At 30.2% G+C, this 17,830-nt stretch overlaps 1 protein-coding gene across 1 annotated transcript; it reads left to right on the top strand.

Moving 5' to 3' along the window:
* The first annotated feature begins 9,523 nt into the window (after positions 1-9,523).
* On the top strand, positions 9,524-16,314 carry LOC105127213 (ferric reduction oxidase 6-like). The gene is made up of 9 exons (XM_011028416.1): positions 9,524-9,936; positions 10,028-10,121; positions 10,231-10,428; positions 11,463-11,697; positions 13,620-13,947; positions 14,031-14,304; positions 14,698-14,953; positions 15,057-15,486; positions 15,818-16,314. The coding sequence occupies exons 1-9, from the start codon at positions 9,717-9,719 to the stop codon at positions 15,985-15,987; spliced, it is 2,205 nt and encodes a 734-aa protein (XP_011026718.1). The 5' UTR covers positions 9,524-9,716; the 3' UTR covers positions 15,988-16,314.
* The last annotated feature ends 1,516 nt before the right edge of the window (positions 16,315-17,830 follow it).

Below are 17,830 nucleotides of genomic sequence, written 5' to 3'. Positions count from 1 at the left end.
TGTTTTATATGAACAATGGCCGACCACCCTTCTTCTTTTTTTTATTAACCCCAACCCATTTACGGTTGGAAGACTTGCTATTTTTTTATAAATTCTTTTTTATAATTTTTTTAGTTTTTTTATTCAATTTTAAGATTATATTAATTTTAAATTGATTCTCATAAATTTTTTTTACTATTACAATTTCAAATAAATATCAAAATATTTGACTAGTGCTCAATCATGTGAACTTTTATTTTTGCTATAGTATCATTAAATAAAACTAGTTAAAAAAATAAAGTTGTTAAATTTGAAATAAATATCATAAAGGCAGATCGTTTTATCATTCACGCAAAGCAAGAGAGAAGCCCTGGGCTAATCATTTAAATCATCAAAGAGGAAACTAAATACTTAAAGTCCCTGCCACAGTTGATGGATGTATCCCTTTGTGCAAGGAAATCCAGTATTTTGAACTGTTCATATGTGAACCATGCAATTCTAATAAATCATTTTGAACATCTTTGATGTTCGATTGTTAGATGATTATCTCCGATGGAGAAGGTAAATGGATAACTAAAAATAAAAAATTAATATTTTAACTTTTCTTTATTTGTTTTGTACATTCTAAAGGAGAAGTCAAACAAAATGCTAAAATATCTTTTCTTTTTCACAAATGCTATTTCTACATATCTTTCTATATATCTTTTCAAAGAAGCTAAAACCAACCAAGTGAAAACCAACCAAGTGGACCACTAAAAAAGTACATCAATTAAATGTAAACATGTAAAAAAAATAACATTAAACATATTAAGAAATAATAAAATACCTGTTTTTTTTAACTTTAATATAAATAGCGCTTTAAATGGTTTTTTTCTATTGGAATAGATATAGTAAAATAAGTTATATTTATACTATTTAAAATATTATTTTATCAATTTAATATTTTAAAATAGCATTTTATATTGGAGATGCTCTAACATCAATTTAACTTTTTAAAATAGTATTTTGGACGGGAGATGCTTTAATAAATCAAAAGGCAAGGTATTGAGCGTGGGATTGTCAATCAAACCAACTTATTCTACCTTGGTTGGAGATAGATTTGATAAAATACTCGTTGAAGTTCGATTTTTAGTTGAATAAATCAAATTTAAAAATAATCTTAAAGCTCCGTGATTATCACGAACAAACTTTAGACAATTTACTTCTTGACTCGAAATCTTCGCCAACATGAAATATAGTTATAAATAATCTTAAAATAATATCAGTAAAATACAATACTTTGTTATTAGAGGAAGTGCAAATTCACTGTAAAACATATATAAGATGGGGTACTAAGAGATTTTAACATTCAAACTGACATGCTTTGTTAAGATAATTATATTATAATATTTATATTTATTTGATTTTATTTTGTTTCTAATCAAGTTTGAGCTTGAACGAAAAAACAGTCAACTAAACCTGGATACTATTTTGGAGCTCGACGTAAAAACTCTGCTCGATTTCAATTTAATTTTTAAGAACCGATTTAAAATATTATAATATCTGGTTCTCAGTTGATGGAGCTATCTCTAGCGCGTGTCTGCGTTGCAACTATGTTTACTACAAAAAGTTGTTTATAAGTATTTAGTTAGATATTAACCATACTTTTACTGATATGGATCCTTTCTAAAACTGAGGTTGGAACTCAGTTTGTTGAGAAGCAATTTGAAATTTGCTTTTGCGCTTGGGTGTATTCTCTTCTCTCCTTCACCAATAATATAGATAATTAACCATTGCAAAAAAAAAAAAAAAAAAAAAAAAAGAGGCCTCCATTGTTCATGTCTGGAAAAATCCTTTATTTCCTAAAATTTCATCCTTATTCTCCCGTGTTCCCTTCTCACATCTCTTGCCAAACAACAATAAAATCATTGCAAAAAAAATTCCAAAACAACCCTCTCATTTTTGTTGTTCTTTCTCTTCCTCTTTTCTTTCTCTTTTTTATTCCACTATTACATTTCGTTGTCTTTATTGTTTATTTTGCAAAACAGTAGAGAGCATTATCATTATTCAGCGTTCAAAACTAGTTCAGTCCAGATATAAATGTATTACACCAAGTCTAATTCAATAAAATAAAAAAATTTAAAAATAATTTAAAAATATTTTATTTTAATTAAAAAATTAGTGTTTCATATTATTCAATGATGCTAAATAATTGTATTAGAAGGAGATCGCATGATGATATAGTATTTATAGAATTTGATTGCAATCCCAATTTTATTTCTAATAATATTTTACTTGATATTGTTACACACCCTTGAAATCATAAAAATTATAGTTCTTGTCGAATAAGTTTTGTGTACGGTGAAATTATAAATAGTTTAATAAAACAATAAAAAAATATTTTATATAAAGTATTTTTATCTCATGATGTAAAAGCAATAGTTAAATTTATAATATTTTAATTAAAAACTATCAATATTAATATATATCTTTTTAAATTATTTTATAATCTCAATTTAAAAGGCATTCTTAACCAAACATGATAAACTACTTTTTGTTTAACATCAATTTTAACAAAATATATATTTTATCAAGCCAATCTCAACTAAAAATATTTTTTATAAAATATATTTTTTAAAACTATAGCGATAAAAGCTATCACAACACCAAATATATCTTTAACCACATGTTTAACATGAGTGTATTTGATACTCTAATTGAGAGTTTTTTTGAAAAAATATTTTTAATTATAAATATATTAAAATGATATTTTTTTAAAATGAAAAAAATTTAAAATTATTTTAAAAAACATTTTCCAGCTCAAAAACAAATTCCACATAAGTTCCATTTTTTTAATCTCTCTGGGTTTTTCAAAGCATTGAGTAATTTAATTCCACTTATTATTGCCTGGAGGAGTTAGTACTTAAAATATATTAAAATAATTATTTTTTATATATTTTATTTTATTCTGAATAATTTACACCGTGGGAATTGAGATTTGCTGAGGATTTGAGATTGCAGTATAATATACTTTCTAAAATAAATTTTTATTTAAAAATATATTATTTTTTTTATTTTTTATTTTTAATATTAACACATTAAAATCATCAAGTAATTTTAAATGTAACATACATGGCCTCTAAAATACTTCCTCTTATTGTCATTCATGTAATTTTCGTTTTGTGTTTGAAATATAAGTGAATGTATTTTTTAAAGTATATTTAATTTGATAAGATATTAAATTGATTCTTTTTATATTTTTAATAATTTTGACATGTTAATATTAAAAATTAAAAAAAAATATTTGAATAAAAAATTAAAAAACACTTAACAAGTAATGTAAGCCACAGCATCAAAAAAACACTTATAATGTTTTGGCAAGAACACCCTCAGTCTAGTGGAAATACATCTATAAATAAGTACCCTGAAAAGAATAAAAAGAAAAAGAAAAAGAAAAAGGTTAGGGTAATAAATGGGTGGTCGACATGCGACCCTCTCCTTGCATCAATGTTCTCGATCCACCATGACGACCCATGATTATTTCATCCACACAACTTCCTTCCTTAATTGCACGTCATTGTCAGGTGTCAATTGTCAATTCGTCGTCAATTTTTCAGGCTTAAAAGTTGCCTGGGTCGCCCAGAGCGTTTAAGATTTAAAATAAAAAATCCAGGTGTATGGTTTTGGGCAGGCCCGCGTGTCTAGATGAGGTTTTTTTCCCTCCACATGTTTTTTTTTAAAAAAATGTGACAGGTGTTATGCAGTAATAGATAATTTATGGTGTATCTGCCTAAAATCCAGTTGGAAAATTGAAGAAGAGTTTTTTTCAAAAAAAATATTATTTTTAAAATTATTTATATTTGTTTACAAAAATATCATAAATATTATTTGAATTATTAGAAAACTAATTTATCAATCTTAAAATTAAAAAAATAATGCAAAAATACAAAATTAAACCAATTAAAAATTGTTTCATTCAACCCTATTCATTTTTTTCACAAATTTAAAATCTTCAAAACACCTCAATAATAGTTTTTTTATTAAAAAAATATTTTTACACCAAGTTTGCTAATTCTTTCAGGTCAAAATCAGACCAGTTTGATATTCTTTTCTCTTTAGTCATTTTCTTACAAGTTTCTCTCATCTATGATAAAACAAAATTTTAAATTAAAATATAAAAAATTAAAAAAACAAGATTTAAAATTAAAAAATAAGTTCAGGTACTTAAAAAGCGCCCCAACTTCGATGATCCTTCGAAAAAAGAGTATCAAAATTTGTTCAAGTTAATTTTGGTTTTTATAATTTTAATTAGATTTAATTAATAAAATTGAATTTGATATTATTAAATCTAATATTAATTTAATGCCAAAATCGTTTTCAAACATTGTAAAAAAATCATTGTGAATAAATAAAATAATTAACCATAATCTAAATTAATTAAATTTTAAATGATTAATTTAAGAAAAAAATCAAGTAACTAGAAAAAAAACTATTTTTTTTTATCCTCAGTGTTTAAAGACAGCCAATATAGTTTAAATATAATTTTTTTAAAAAGTATTTTGTATTTTTAAATATATTTTAATAATTTATTTATCAACAAAATAAAAATATAAAAAAACTGCAAACAATTTTTTTTTTCTGTAACGGCCTCTAAGTTTTAGAATATTTCAAAATTAATATAGAATGAAAGCTGCTGGTAACCTTCGCTAAATGACCTTCGGCCTTTAGAAGAACACGTGGCATCCATAGGAGAGCTAGTAACAGAGTGAACGGCTGTTATGTAATATTGGTTAAATACATGTGTATTTTAGTGTCGAGTCCTAATATTCCTTTGTCCCGTTATTCGATTTCGATGTGCCCATTATCCACCAGTCACTTTCCGTTTGTTTTTTAATTTAAAATTGTGTCTACTGATATTTTAAAATTTTATTTAATATATTTTCAAAATACATCTATACTACAGTATCAAATACTCATTTCCTTGTTGTCTCGTTCTACAAACAAATGAATTCCAATTCTCATGCAGGACAGAATCTGGTGCCCAGTGCCCCAAGTCTATGATTCTCAAGTCTACGGTAACTATAAGAACCTACGAAAATTATTGCTCTGTGATGCTGACATCACAACTTACATCTAATTCTTTGACCATGTAATTTTTGTGTGAAAAAAAGTGTAATATCTTCCTAGAAATTACCAGATAAACTAAAAAACACTGGGGTGCTTCAACGGTGCACTTTTACTCTAGCGCGCTCTTGTATTTTGTTGTAGATTGGAATAATATTTTTTTTTAATTCATCCTTTTTTCTGTATTTTTCCAGTTGTTGATTTTTATTTTTTTTATATTTTTGAGACTTGAAAATTTTGATAAGGTTTTAAACCTTAATTGCATGTCAATTTAATTATGGTTTGTAACTTTAAGACACAGTTAAATAATGATTAAATTGAAAAAAAAAACTTCTAGGAGGGCCTGTCCTAGATTCACATGAAAAATATTATCTTTTATATTTTGGATTATGAATTGACTTTATTTTAAGTCTTTTTAGTTTTAAAATTTTATTTTTACAATAAAAAAGCTTATTTTTATCAACTAGAAAAAGGGAAAGAGTCACCATAAAATAAAAAAACTATTGATTAATTATATTTTAGAAAAAAAAAATATTGTTATTGGTGTCTATACATTTTATTTGATAATAAAAATTCTATTAAGATATTATTCACTTTTCATCTCATTGAAAAATAGACTAAGTTGAGATACTAATTTTTTAGTTTGAAAAATTACAATATAATTTTTCAATCATTTTTTTTATGGTTAAAAAATAAGCAAGAAAACAACACCCCATTTTTTTATTATTGTTAAAAAAACAAATAACATATTATCTACTGGTTAAACTAAGCTAGAATAAAAAAATCAGGGGTGTAAGCCTGTCTTTTTTTTTCTGGGCTTGGCAAACTGGTCTGCACGGGCATTAGCCTTTTTTCTCCATTAATTTAAATTGAAACCATCAAAATAATTGAATTAAAATTATTAATTAGAGGATTAACCATGGTGTTTGAAATCCTGAGGTTGAGTATTATGAGCGTTGAAATGTCAGTGTCCACTTCAAGCATTAATTATAAGAGCGGTTCAATGCCTGGATTGTGTTTGTGGGTTAATAAAGTCAAGCTGAATCGACTCGTTTTTTAAATCAAATAATAGTATCTTGAAAAGAAATAGAGACAAAATTAACTGGTTTTAAGTTAGTATTGAAATCCGTGGATGATTCGATTGATCTGTTAAATCAGAGAAAAAGAGTCCAGAGGCCGAGGAGAGGCCGAGGACCAAGACAGAAAAGAGAATAAAGAGTCAAGAATCCCCTTTTTTTTAAATAAAAAAAAAAGTTGCCAAATTTATCATGAAAGAGTCCGCGTATTCTGTCAATTTTACAAGACAGCCACGAACCTGCTCTAACGGGTGTGGAAGAAATAAAATCCAAAAGCAGCGCCAGGTGTCAATCAAAATAGAAAGAGAAAGAGAATCACTTTGATAGATTGCCACTTGTCACTCAAACGTGGCAGTAAAAAACGCTAAGGTTAGAGCCGAGATTGCTCGGAGCCTTCATTTATAATTATAAAGTTGGTGTCTATAAAATGATGTATTTATTTTTTTGCAGCAACTTCACGTATTTTCACATTCCAATTAATTATACATTACTATTTTCCTCGTTGATATTTAGTCGCTATCAAATCGTGACAATTTTCACTTTAGAAAATTTATTATGATTTCTAATTAAAATTATCATTTAATTATGCTGGGTCGAGGCTTGTATCCACTCATTTGATAGAGGATGAAGATTGGATGGAATTATTTAATTGTTTAATATTTGATATTAATTACGTTAAGAGGCAAAATCCAAAGGTAATGAAACTATATATTAGGGGATGAATTAAGGTGTTCAAGAAGGAAAGTGAAGACGATCCAGTGCAGGGGCAGGACTGGACTGGAGACCCAATGACTGAAACTCTTTTCATTCTTTTATTCTTGTTCTTAAAAGACAGAAACGTGAAGGAAAGGTGCGAAACGAGAAGCTTAAGTACTCATAAAGTCAATAGTATTCTCGGTTATTATTATTTTTTATTTTTTTTGTTAATTATAAATTGAACTTTATAATTTATTATATTTTTAGGTTATAAAAAAATCTAATCATTTATTCAGTGCTAGATTTCTCAAAAAAAAATTTGATTTTATTCTCTGTAAAAAATAAAAAAAAACAGCAAGGAACCAACGTCGAAAATAGAAGAAAAATAAAAGCCTTTTCTGAACTAACAACACCTTTTTTTTAGAAAAAACATCTTGATATCTTTTTTTAATTTGTATTCTGTCCTTTTAATTTGAAAATTATATATTTTAATTCAAAATTTTATTTTCTCCATCTTTAAAAAAGTTATTAAATAACAAAAAAAATCATTATTTGTTTATATTTTGATGACAAGACTAGTTTACAGTGTTAATAAGTTTTATTTAATGAAAAAATTTATAAAAATTATTTTTTATATTTTATTTTCATAGAAAAAATAGATCAGGTAGAGAAATAAATAAAATTTCAATTTTTTTTTTTAATCATTTCAGATATGTTTTCAAATAAGAGATCCATTTATTGAGATTGCAAGGGATTTTTTAAGCCAAAAATAAAATGGTGATAAGTTTGGGGTTAAAAAAAAAAAACATGGCCCCACCTTTCTAGTAACCTTTTCATTTGCTCGCCAAAGTCTACACCGTTGGGCGTTGCGGAGTTTGTGTTGTTTTTTTTAAAAAAAAAATAAAATAAAAAAAATTGCCCTTCATCTATTTTTAAAACAAACAAGGAGGCCAGGCCTTCTTCTTTATAGGTCCGTTGTGCTGGTCCAAGCAGTTGGGTGTTTTGTTTTGTTTTTTTTTGTTTTTTTTTCAGTCCATTAAAATAGACTGGTAAAGAATTAACTCGAGAATTTCTTTTTTTGAAACACCATTGAATTTTTATTTTTTTCCCTAAAATACAGGATTTTTTTAATTAATATTATTATTATTATACTGGCAAGTATTCTATTTGTACAACCCTTCACGATTTTTTTTCTTTTTTAAAATATGTATCTGGTCACTAATTTTTTATACTTTTTAATTAAATATTGTTTTATTTTTTATTTATTTTCAATAAAAGTAATGGCATTTTTTCATAACATCAGTGAAAGATTTTTTTCCCCAACCTTTCATACTAATTTTTTTTCTTAGATTCTATTAGGTCATGTCACATTTATTGTTTGATGGATAATTAAAAAGGTAAATTCTAAAATATAAGATATTAAACTCATTAAAAACCATAATATACATTAACTTTATTTGATTTGAGCTAATTCAAAACCTAATTATCTTAATATATAAAAAGAAATATTTATAACAATATAATTTTAAAAAACTCTTTTATTTAAATTAAATTAAATTAAATTTTAATTAGATTACATTGGATTAAGTTCCACTTGAGTTAATTTAAGACTTGAGCCAAGTAAGAAACCCAGTTAGGGGTCTCCATGCTTGCCTGTTAAGGCAAGTTAGGTTTGGTAGCACTACCAAATAATTATCTATGATAATATATAAGTAACGTGTTGCTCTTATATTTTTAATGTATTTGTATTAAAATTATTAAAATTTATCTAAAAAATACAGATTTTAAGGGATAAAGGTTAAGTAAACAAAAAGTATACTAATGAGATGAAAATGAGATAAAAGAGTTTCCATCCATCCAATATATATATTTGATGTGATGATTTTAATTTTTATCAAATAAAAAGCATAAAAAAGTTACATTTTTTTTAAAACAAGAAATTACACTAGTAAATCATTTTATTTCAATAGGATTTTAGTAATTATTTTTCTTATAAAGATGTAATTACCATATAATTAGTTAAAAAAAACTTAAAAGGTTCTTATGATATGAGATAAAATATTTTAATTTATATTTATTTTTTTAATCTTTAATTATTATTAATAATTTTACTAAACAGGCAAGTAAAATTTTAAATTCATAATAAAAATATTTATTACTTTTATAAAACATGTTAGACAACGTTTAGATTTTCTTTTACCTTAATTTGTTTTTTAATCCCACCCACGGGCACAGGCGATTGGCTAGTGTCAGCTAATTACTCTATATAAAAAACTCCATGTCCCTAACTCATTGTCGAGCAAGGTAAATACCACCTTGTACCCAAAGTCTGTGGGGTTTACGCATTTGCCCCTGAAAAGGACTTTTGGGTTTCGCTGGCAATCTGATACGAGAATAACCCAGGTACACGTATATTTTATGTGGCCATTCTTTCTTTCTTGATAGTTGCATGTATTTATACGCATAAATAGCAATAATTTCACTCCACTATTCCTTTACTTTGTTTTGGGTGTCTCTGAATTCTGTTAGTTTCTGTCTCTGATCAGAACAGGAATGGTAAATATTGTATTTCCCATCAACCTCAACCACAACCTCAACCTCGAACAAGACTGAAAAACAGTGTATTAAAAGATAACTGACAGTGTCATTTGTCTACGTCGTTTAGAATTTATGGAGGAAAATGGTTTTGAGACCTGATAACCAAGTGCTACAACAAGTGGTTCATGTTTTATCCACTTTCCTTTTCATTAATTTTACGAACTTTGGATTTGTCTGCTTGATTTTCTGTATATATGTGATTCTTGGTCACCTGGGAATACTGAACAATTTGAGGAAGAGTAAAACAAAGTCAATTTCTTTACCATGGATGAAAACTCCGTCCAGGAACCTTTTCTTTTGACTGAAATAAGTGTCAAGAAAACATCTCTGTTTGTTTCATCAGTGAAATGGATTCTCGAGATTCTAATGTGGGCTATTTTTGTTGCATGGATTGGGGTTATCTTTCTCTTCCCAACACAGTTTGGTAATGGATTGCTTGAGAAATACATTCATGCCACCACTGGAAATCCTTGCGGTATTACAGGTCTGTAATTCAACTTTTTCTGTCCTTATTCGTCTTATGCTTATCTTCTTCTTGTTGCTTTCAAGCTTGATATTGCAACTGGAAATTGCAGGAAGCTTATTCCTTGTATTAAGTGGACCGGTTCTTGTTATTGCCTTTCTTTCCATATTTCATCTTATCATATCCGGTGACGAGGAGTTCCAGCAGTAAGTCATCTCCTGATTAGAGTTCTCTTATGTGCCTATTATTTGTTCTATGTACTAGCCCTTTTAATCTTCGAATAACTTGTTTTTTGGCGTAAACTTGTGATTACAGGAAGAAGAGTTTGAAACATCCAGGCGTCCGCTTATGGACATTCCCTTTTCTTGTGGATGGACCCTTCGGGGTTGTTTCTGCTGCTGAGTTTATTGGCATTCTACTCTTTGTTGTGTACGTTATCTGGGCCTTGTATGCTTATATAATCCAGAGTCTCAACCGTATATCTGGGGAGGATTTGACCCTTATGGAGGAAAGGTAGAACAATTTTATTGCTTTTTTTGGATCATTCTGTAATTGTGTTTATGTCCATGTTAACTTTACTCGTGCTTGCAGTTTTAAAGCAAAATTTTTTTGCTTAATCTTACTTCGTTTTCTATTCTTAGGATTTTGATTCTTTGATGTGGTTAATTTTCACAACAAAACGATTTCTTTTACATTTTTTTTTTCTAGTGTTATTTTAAAGGCTCTTCATTGCTTTATGTGATTAGCTTGGTTAAATAGACCGACCTCTATAAGAACTTCTGTTATTGAAGGTCTTTTATTTCTTTCTATTCTAATTCTTGAACCAATCTTGGTTGTAATATCAATCTCTTAGTTCAAAAGATAATAAAAATGAATTGAAAATAGTAAATGCAAAAGAGGATGCATTTCAGTAACGGAGAGAAAGATCATGTGGCTTGAAAAACATGTATCCATATTATCTTGACACCACCAATGCTGTTTGGTTTTTTCCTCAAGTCAATCATGTACCATTTATTTTTTCCTTTTAAGAATCTTATTCTTAAATACAACACACAAATTCAACAGCATTTACACAATTTGTGTCTTCATATGCTTCTCACAGGTTTTTGTTTGTTATATACCAATAGCTTACTTTGAAGATTATAAATATTGTTAATTTTTAATTTTCTCTGGTACAAAATTCACAAGCATGTTGCATCCTCAACTCCTCATTCTATCTTTATGATTTTGATCTCAAACAGATTCAAAGGTGACTTTGAATATTACTAAGATAACCAACACCAAATCAGAGCTGTTGATGGTTTAATTTAAATAAGCTTTCAAATAAGATTCAAGCTACAAAGTGGAAAGCCAATAGAGCAGAAAGGATGAAAGAAAGTAGTATACATGTATTGTTTGAGGGAAACTTCTTGTGTTTCAAGCACCTATACGTAATTGATGATTCTTTGAGTCATCACTATGCATTTCTTAGTAAATTGTCTAAATTTTTTCACGTGGAAAGGCTGCTACCATTTGCCAAGTTTCCTTGCTAATTCAAACTTTTCCAGAATTCTGTTCTTGAAAACGATGGGAGGTCATCTTGGTTCAATGGGATTATATTGCATGGCATTTTTGTTTCTTCCTGTTGCAAGAGGATCAGTTCTACTCCGTTTTATCAATATCCCATTTGAGCATGCCACGAGATACCATGTATGGCTGGGGCACCTGACAATGGTGCTGTTTACTCTCCATGGGCTATTGTACATAGTTGGATGGGCAATGGAGGGCAACCTCCTGCATAAAGTGAGTCCTCATGCTTCTTTGTTTTCTGTTTTTCTGTCTGCTCATTCTAGCTTAAATACATGCTTAGCCACCTGCATGTGCATATTTTGACTTCATGGATTCACTTGTTAGTTGGTGAAGTCACATATGAACAGTCTCTTCCAATTTTGCGTGATAACTTGTGTGCATATGTGTATGTGTGCCTTTGGTTAAAAGGGTAAAGCTGAAGGAAAATGGGAAAAACAATTTCACAAGGGAAGTTGGATATTTAAAATGCCAAAAGTACAGCTGTAATGCTGCATTCTGTTGAAATAAAGAAATACAAGTTGGTGACTGAACTAAAGAAAACTGGGGTAGAACAATGGAATCAGATGCAGGCAGAAAGTAACTAGGACAGTGACCACACAAAAATTGCAAGTAAAGAGACACAGAAGGTTTAATGAGGGAAGAGGGTTGCATATGTGAACCCTAAATTCACAATTTTATTCTCTGGAACATAGAGCTTATGGTGGTTGCTTTTTTAATAGGTTTACAAGACCTTTAAACAGGTCAGAAAACCTTATCTCCACTAGGAAACAACTAGGAATCCAAAAACATAAAAGGAAATAAACAAAAAATCTGAATTAAAATATAGAGTTTGAAAAAAACATTGGCAAAATAATAAAGGTTGCCTTATCATGAGCATCAATGCTCAAAATGCAATTCTAAAAGACCCAATGGTCTGTTCAGTTACTTGTTTGCTGATTGCCTGTAGAACCACGTGTAAAAATTTGAGTCCAACCCAACAGTCGGATCTCCTATTATTGTGGTTTTAAGGAGCTAACAAGTCCTGACTATTCTAGACCTTTTTTGGACATAGACGTGCCCCACTGATCCATGAAAGCATATGCTAGGCCATCCACACAATCTGTATCAGCCCGATCCCCATCTAATAATGTTAAATCATCACTTGGATGCTAAGAATCGCTCGTGTCTATAAGTCCGGCTACATCAAAGTCATATCGTCAACTATCTAAGAAAATGATCTAGAGGCAAAATTTTAGGATTTAATTTTATTAATAATTTAGGCATTGACTTTATTATTTTTTTCAAATTGTTTTAATTCTTATAACTAGTTAGTTTTATCATGGGCTTGGTTATTTTAGCCGAAACCATGTAGTTTGAGATTTAGGCTTGGTTGTTGTTCTTAGTTTTATTTTGGTTGGAACATTGTGTAAAATCAGCTGAACTAAACATGATACTTCAGGAAAATATTTGTCCTGAGAGTCTCTCTTCTGTGGCAGATTCCAGAGCCTATATCCCAAAGCATGGCCTGCACTAGCTAATTACTTGCCTTGTGCACAATTGTTTGAAATGGAAATATGGAAGTAATAAGTACTAGTCTCTTATATAATGCAGATTCAGGAAAAAACTTTGGTGGCTATTTCCAATGACTTAATGGTTACAATACTTTTCTCAGTTTTATACTACTTAGTGTACCCGTACACCTTTTGGTTGAGTTATAATGGAACGTTGAGTGTTCTGTGAGTTATTCTGCATGATATTTGCCGAATTCACCTTTGGTTCTGCATATATAGGATTGTTATTCATTTGGATGCTATACACATGATATTTACCTATATAATTTTTTATGGTAGTTAATTTGCACGAGCACTGATGTAAAAACTTGCTTTTATCTGGGAGAAAGAAGTAAAAGTCACAATGGTTTGTTGTATTAATTGAACAAAAAAAAAAAAATCTATTACAAATGTAGATAATAGATATAACAAAGGATTTTAAGCAAGGCTCGTCATGTAGAATTAGGAAAGCCTTATTTGGACAGTTGGACAAAATGCTAATATTTTACTATTTAGTTGGTTACCCTTTTCATTCTCTTCATCAGAAATCAACCAAAAGGGTTCGCGGATCTTCTTTATTCTCAAATGCTTTATTGTTTCATGCAGCTATTATCATGGAAAGATATTGGTGTTGCTATTCTTCCTGGAGTTATCAGCCTTTTCGCTGGTCTATTGATGTGGGTGACATCACTTCCTCCTGTTCGGAAGTGGAATTTTGAATTGTTCTTTTACACCCATCAACTATACGTGGTCTTTGTTCTCGGCTTGGCATTGCATGTTGGTGATTTTATTTTTAGTATGGCTGCTGGTGGAATATTTCTTTTCATGCTTGATCGATTTCTGAGATTATGCCAATCACGAAGGACTGTTGATATAATTTCAGCCAAGAGCCTTCCATGTGGAACTGTGGAATTAGTCCTTTCAAAACCTGGAAGTAATGATAATTCTTCACATATCTTTTGTTTCGTTGCATGTGATCTATTACCATATGTTAATGTTTCAAGTTTGACAATGCAGATCTGCGATACAACGCCCTCAGTTTTGTATTCCTTCAAATTCGGGAATTATCTTGGCTGCAATGGCATCCTTTCAGTGTTTCATCTAGTCCCTTGGATGGTAAATATCATTTGTCAATTCTTATAAAAGTTCTTGGAGAGTGGACGGCTAGGCTCAGAGGAAGTATCATGAACATATCCGAGGCTGAACAACCAGCTTCTCCTTCCCAACCTCGTCCCAAGATAACAGCTTCTGTTGAGGGGCCGTACGGGCATGAAGTGCCATACCACTTGATGTATATACTCTAATCTCAAGACCACTTATATTTGATGTATATACTCTAATCTCTAGGCCTTAGATTAGTTACTGCAAACAATTAAATGAAAAGGATTTATAAGCCTGAAGCTGTTTATAATTCTGGCATTTGACCAAATGTAGCAAATGATGCCATCTTTGCTACCAAATCTATGACCTACTTGAATTTCCAAGGCAGATCATTTATTCTTCGTTTCAGGACAAAAAAAGAAAAAAGAGTTCAAGCTTGAATTCAAGAAAAGCTAACGCTTGTCATTGCTAGTGTCAAATGACAATGTTTGAGAAATTAGAATAGAATTTACCAAACATCCAGCTTTACTTAAGTTTTATATCTGTTTCTAGTAGACTGACTTTGGCCATTTTGTACTCTTAGGTATGAAAACCTTATTTTGGTAGCAGGTGGCATAGGGATTTCACCTTTCCTAGCGATTTTGAGTGATATTCTCCACCGTGTTAATGAAGGGAGACCCTGTCTGCCACGAAATATTTTGATTGTTTGGGCTGTGAAAAGATCAAATGAACTTCCTCTTCTCTCGACAATGGACCTGGAATCAATTTGTCCATATTTCTATGACAAATTAAATCTTGAGATTTCCATCTATGTTACTCGAGAGTCAGATCCTCCATTGGTAAGATTATTTTTATTCAATATGCTCGTGTTACATGCCTTTACCTAGATATTTTTTTGTCTTTCATGTTCCAATGCTGTCTCTAAATTATTGTTATTTACAGGAGGAGGGTGATATTCATAATGTTACAGTTTCTTCCGTTTGCCCCATGTCAAAGGGCTGTGGCATGTCGGTTTTGGTTGGTACAGGTGACAGTATGTGGTCTGGCCTGTACGTCATCTCATCTACAGTGGGCTTTGTTATATCACTGGGTATCTTGTATGTGTTTTACATAAATCCTAGGAGCATATCAACTTGGTGGTACAAAGGACTCCTTTTTTTCGGATGTATGCTTGCAAGTGTTGTTATCTTTGGGGGTCTTGTTGTTGGTTTATGGCATCTTTGGGAAAAGAAACTTTCTGCCATGGAAGAATGCGAGGAAAATAGGCTAAAGCCTGGCATGGTTCAGCATAATGAAGATGTGGCAAATTTGTTTCAGAAAAACCATACAAGTATAACCACTATTCAGTATGGTTCAAGACCAGGCTTCAAAGGTATGATTCCATGCAACGCTAGATTTTGTCTGGCATATGTTACTCAATAGGGAAGATTTGATGACATACATTTGATGGGTGTGATTTGCATCTTTTGTGAATATAAGTATGAAATTATCATAACAGACTTTAAGCTTTTTTTATATTCAGTTATTCAAAATCATTTCCAAATCAGCTGACAGATCACAACGTTATACTAGGAGTGAATAGCATTTACGGTGGTACATAGTTTGTACCTAGTTTATACTGCAAAAGTATTAAATAAGTCATCTTCATTTAAACTGAACAAATTGCTGCTTCTTTTAATCTATTTGCTTTTTCCTAATTGTAGAAATATTCGGATCCATATCGGAGCACTGGGGTTATGCAGATGTGGGTGTCATCATATGCGGTCCTCCAACTCTTGAGTCCAGTGTTGCTAGAGAAATCAGGTCTCGGAATTTAAAGAGAGAATCCCACCATCCAGTCTTCCATTTCCACAGTCATACTTTTGATTTGTAGATGCCGTGTCCAGAAAAAATGTCTAGGAGTATATGTGTATATAATGGAGCCTAGAGGATATAATATGCAGCTGGAATGAGGTGGCGTTCACCTGCAGTAGCTTCTTTAGAAATGCAATGAAAGTAGAGCACGCATCATTCACGCTTCAAATTCCCAGTAATGCTCACGAAACCTGTAAGAATAGCACCCTATTATATCTTATGGATGTTGGAATCAAATATGTATAAGAACTGCATGTAGTTAACAACAGCTGAGATTGGTCATATGGATATGGTCGAGGGAAAGTGCATAGCAGATATATGTGATTAATTTCTGTTTTTATTTGTTTCACTGTGTTTGTGTGTGTGCGTTTCAGTTTTACCAAGGGAATAAAGTTAATATGATTGATGACGCAAGAGATTGAGGTACAACTGTAGTATAATAATTCGTGGATATTATACAAGCAGTAGCTGACAGATTTTAGTCTATTTAACTATATAAAAAGGAAGTACATTTATGTTTGAACACTCAGCAGCATGAGCATACCATGCTCCTCTCGGTGCCAGAATAGTTCCTTCGTCGGTGGATGGTATTTCTGTTTCTTTGTTCTGAAAGAACAGTGCAATGGTGTGTACCAATCTGCCTAAACGTTCTTTTTGATGCTTAATTGAAGAGTCAAGAGACTGGAGATGGAAAGGATGAGATATGAGAGACACCTAACAAAACCACAATAACTTAAGAATGTTAGCGAGTAAATGAAATGAAAGCAAGCTTGTCCAGTTTTCATGTCACGGGATGAGAGATCAGCAGCTGATATGAGGCATTCATTCTTCATTGTTTTTATGCACGCATAGTCTAAATCAGTAATGCATACACTTTGTATACAAGCTAAGCAACGTGTGTGTTTGTAGAGAGAGGGAGAGGGAGAGGGAGAGGGAGAATGAGGAAGAAGAAAAAAGGAGTAAAGAAGCATGAAGAAGGTGGAAAGCATGTCTTGAAGCGTCGGCAAACGTTTCGGTTGGAACTTGAAAGAGAAACGAGGAGACTAATAACTGCTGGTTGGATTGAAGCGGATGCCCCCATCTAAAATTGGCACTCGCAAGAACAAAATGAAGATGTTGTTATTAATCTCAAATCCTTAATGCTCAATCTTAATTGTCAATAATAAATTATAGTTTAACTTAAATTCTTGTACTTTACGTACATGATTGTCATCTCTCTGTGTTATGCATGTGTATTGCTAGTTCTTACTTACCTCTATGCTGCCGCGGTAAGACGAAAAAAAAAATACAAAAAAAAATACAAAAGGCATCACCATTGTCATTTGTCAACGTCATTTATCGCAGAGTATTTTTATTTTTTATTGTGATTTGAAAATTTAAAATTTACATCTTGACTACTCTAAAAAATATCAATATTAATGTCAGGCTATTTTTTTTTTAACCAACTTAGAAAACAAGGTTTGATTGGGAAAAATATTATACGTGGTTGTTGTTACACACATACATCAGGTGATATGGCCGTATCTTATTATGGGTTACAAAATAAATATATTTAATAATATTATAATTAAAATTTAGTGTTAAATAAATAATAGAAACTAAAGATGAGATGTAGTTAATATTTTAAAACAAAAAAAATATGTTGGTGATAAAAAATTTAGAGATTGAATAGAATGATTTGTAATAATTTATAGTGTTTTATAAGTTTTCCCCACATGATTTAGTTTTTGTTATATAATTTAACTTTATTGTTAATAAAAAGAAAAAAATTACAAGACTAAATTCTTTACTACCTCAATATTAAAAAAATAAAATTAACAAAGATAATTTAAAAAAAACCAATGAGAAAAAACATTGTAACA

The sequence above is a fragment of the Populus euphratica genome, unplaced genomic scaffold, assembly GCF_000495115.2.
Source record: "Populus euphratica unplaced genomic scaffold, PopEup_1.0 scaffold7.1, whole genome shotgun sequence".
NCBI classification, from domain to species: domain Eukaryota; kingdom Viridiplantae; phylum Streptophyta; class Magnoliopsida; order Malpighiales; family Salicaceae; genus Populus; species Populus euphratica.
Note: the sequence above shows the minus strand (reverse complement) of the source record. Positions and strands in the feature narration are given on the sequence as shown.

Coding starts and splice junctions, on each gene's coding strand:
- LOC105127213 (XM_011028416.1), top strand. CDS start 9,717: ATGGATGAAAACTCCGTCCAGGAACCTTTTCTTTTGACTGAAATAAGT. Junction 10,429..11,462: donor TTGACCCTTATGGAGGAAAG/GTAGAACAATTT, acceptor AAACTTTTCCAG/AATTCTGTTCTTGAAAACGA. Junction 13,948..14,030: donor AGTCCTTTCAAAACCTGGAA/GTAATGATAATT, acceptor TTGACAATGCAG/ATCTGCGATACAACGCCCTC.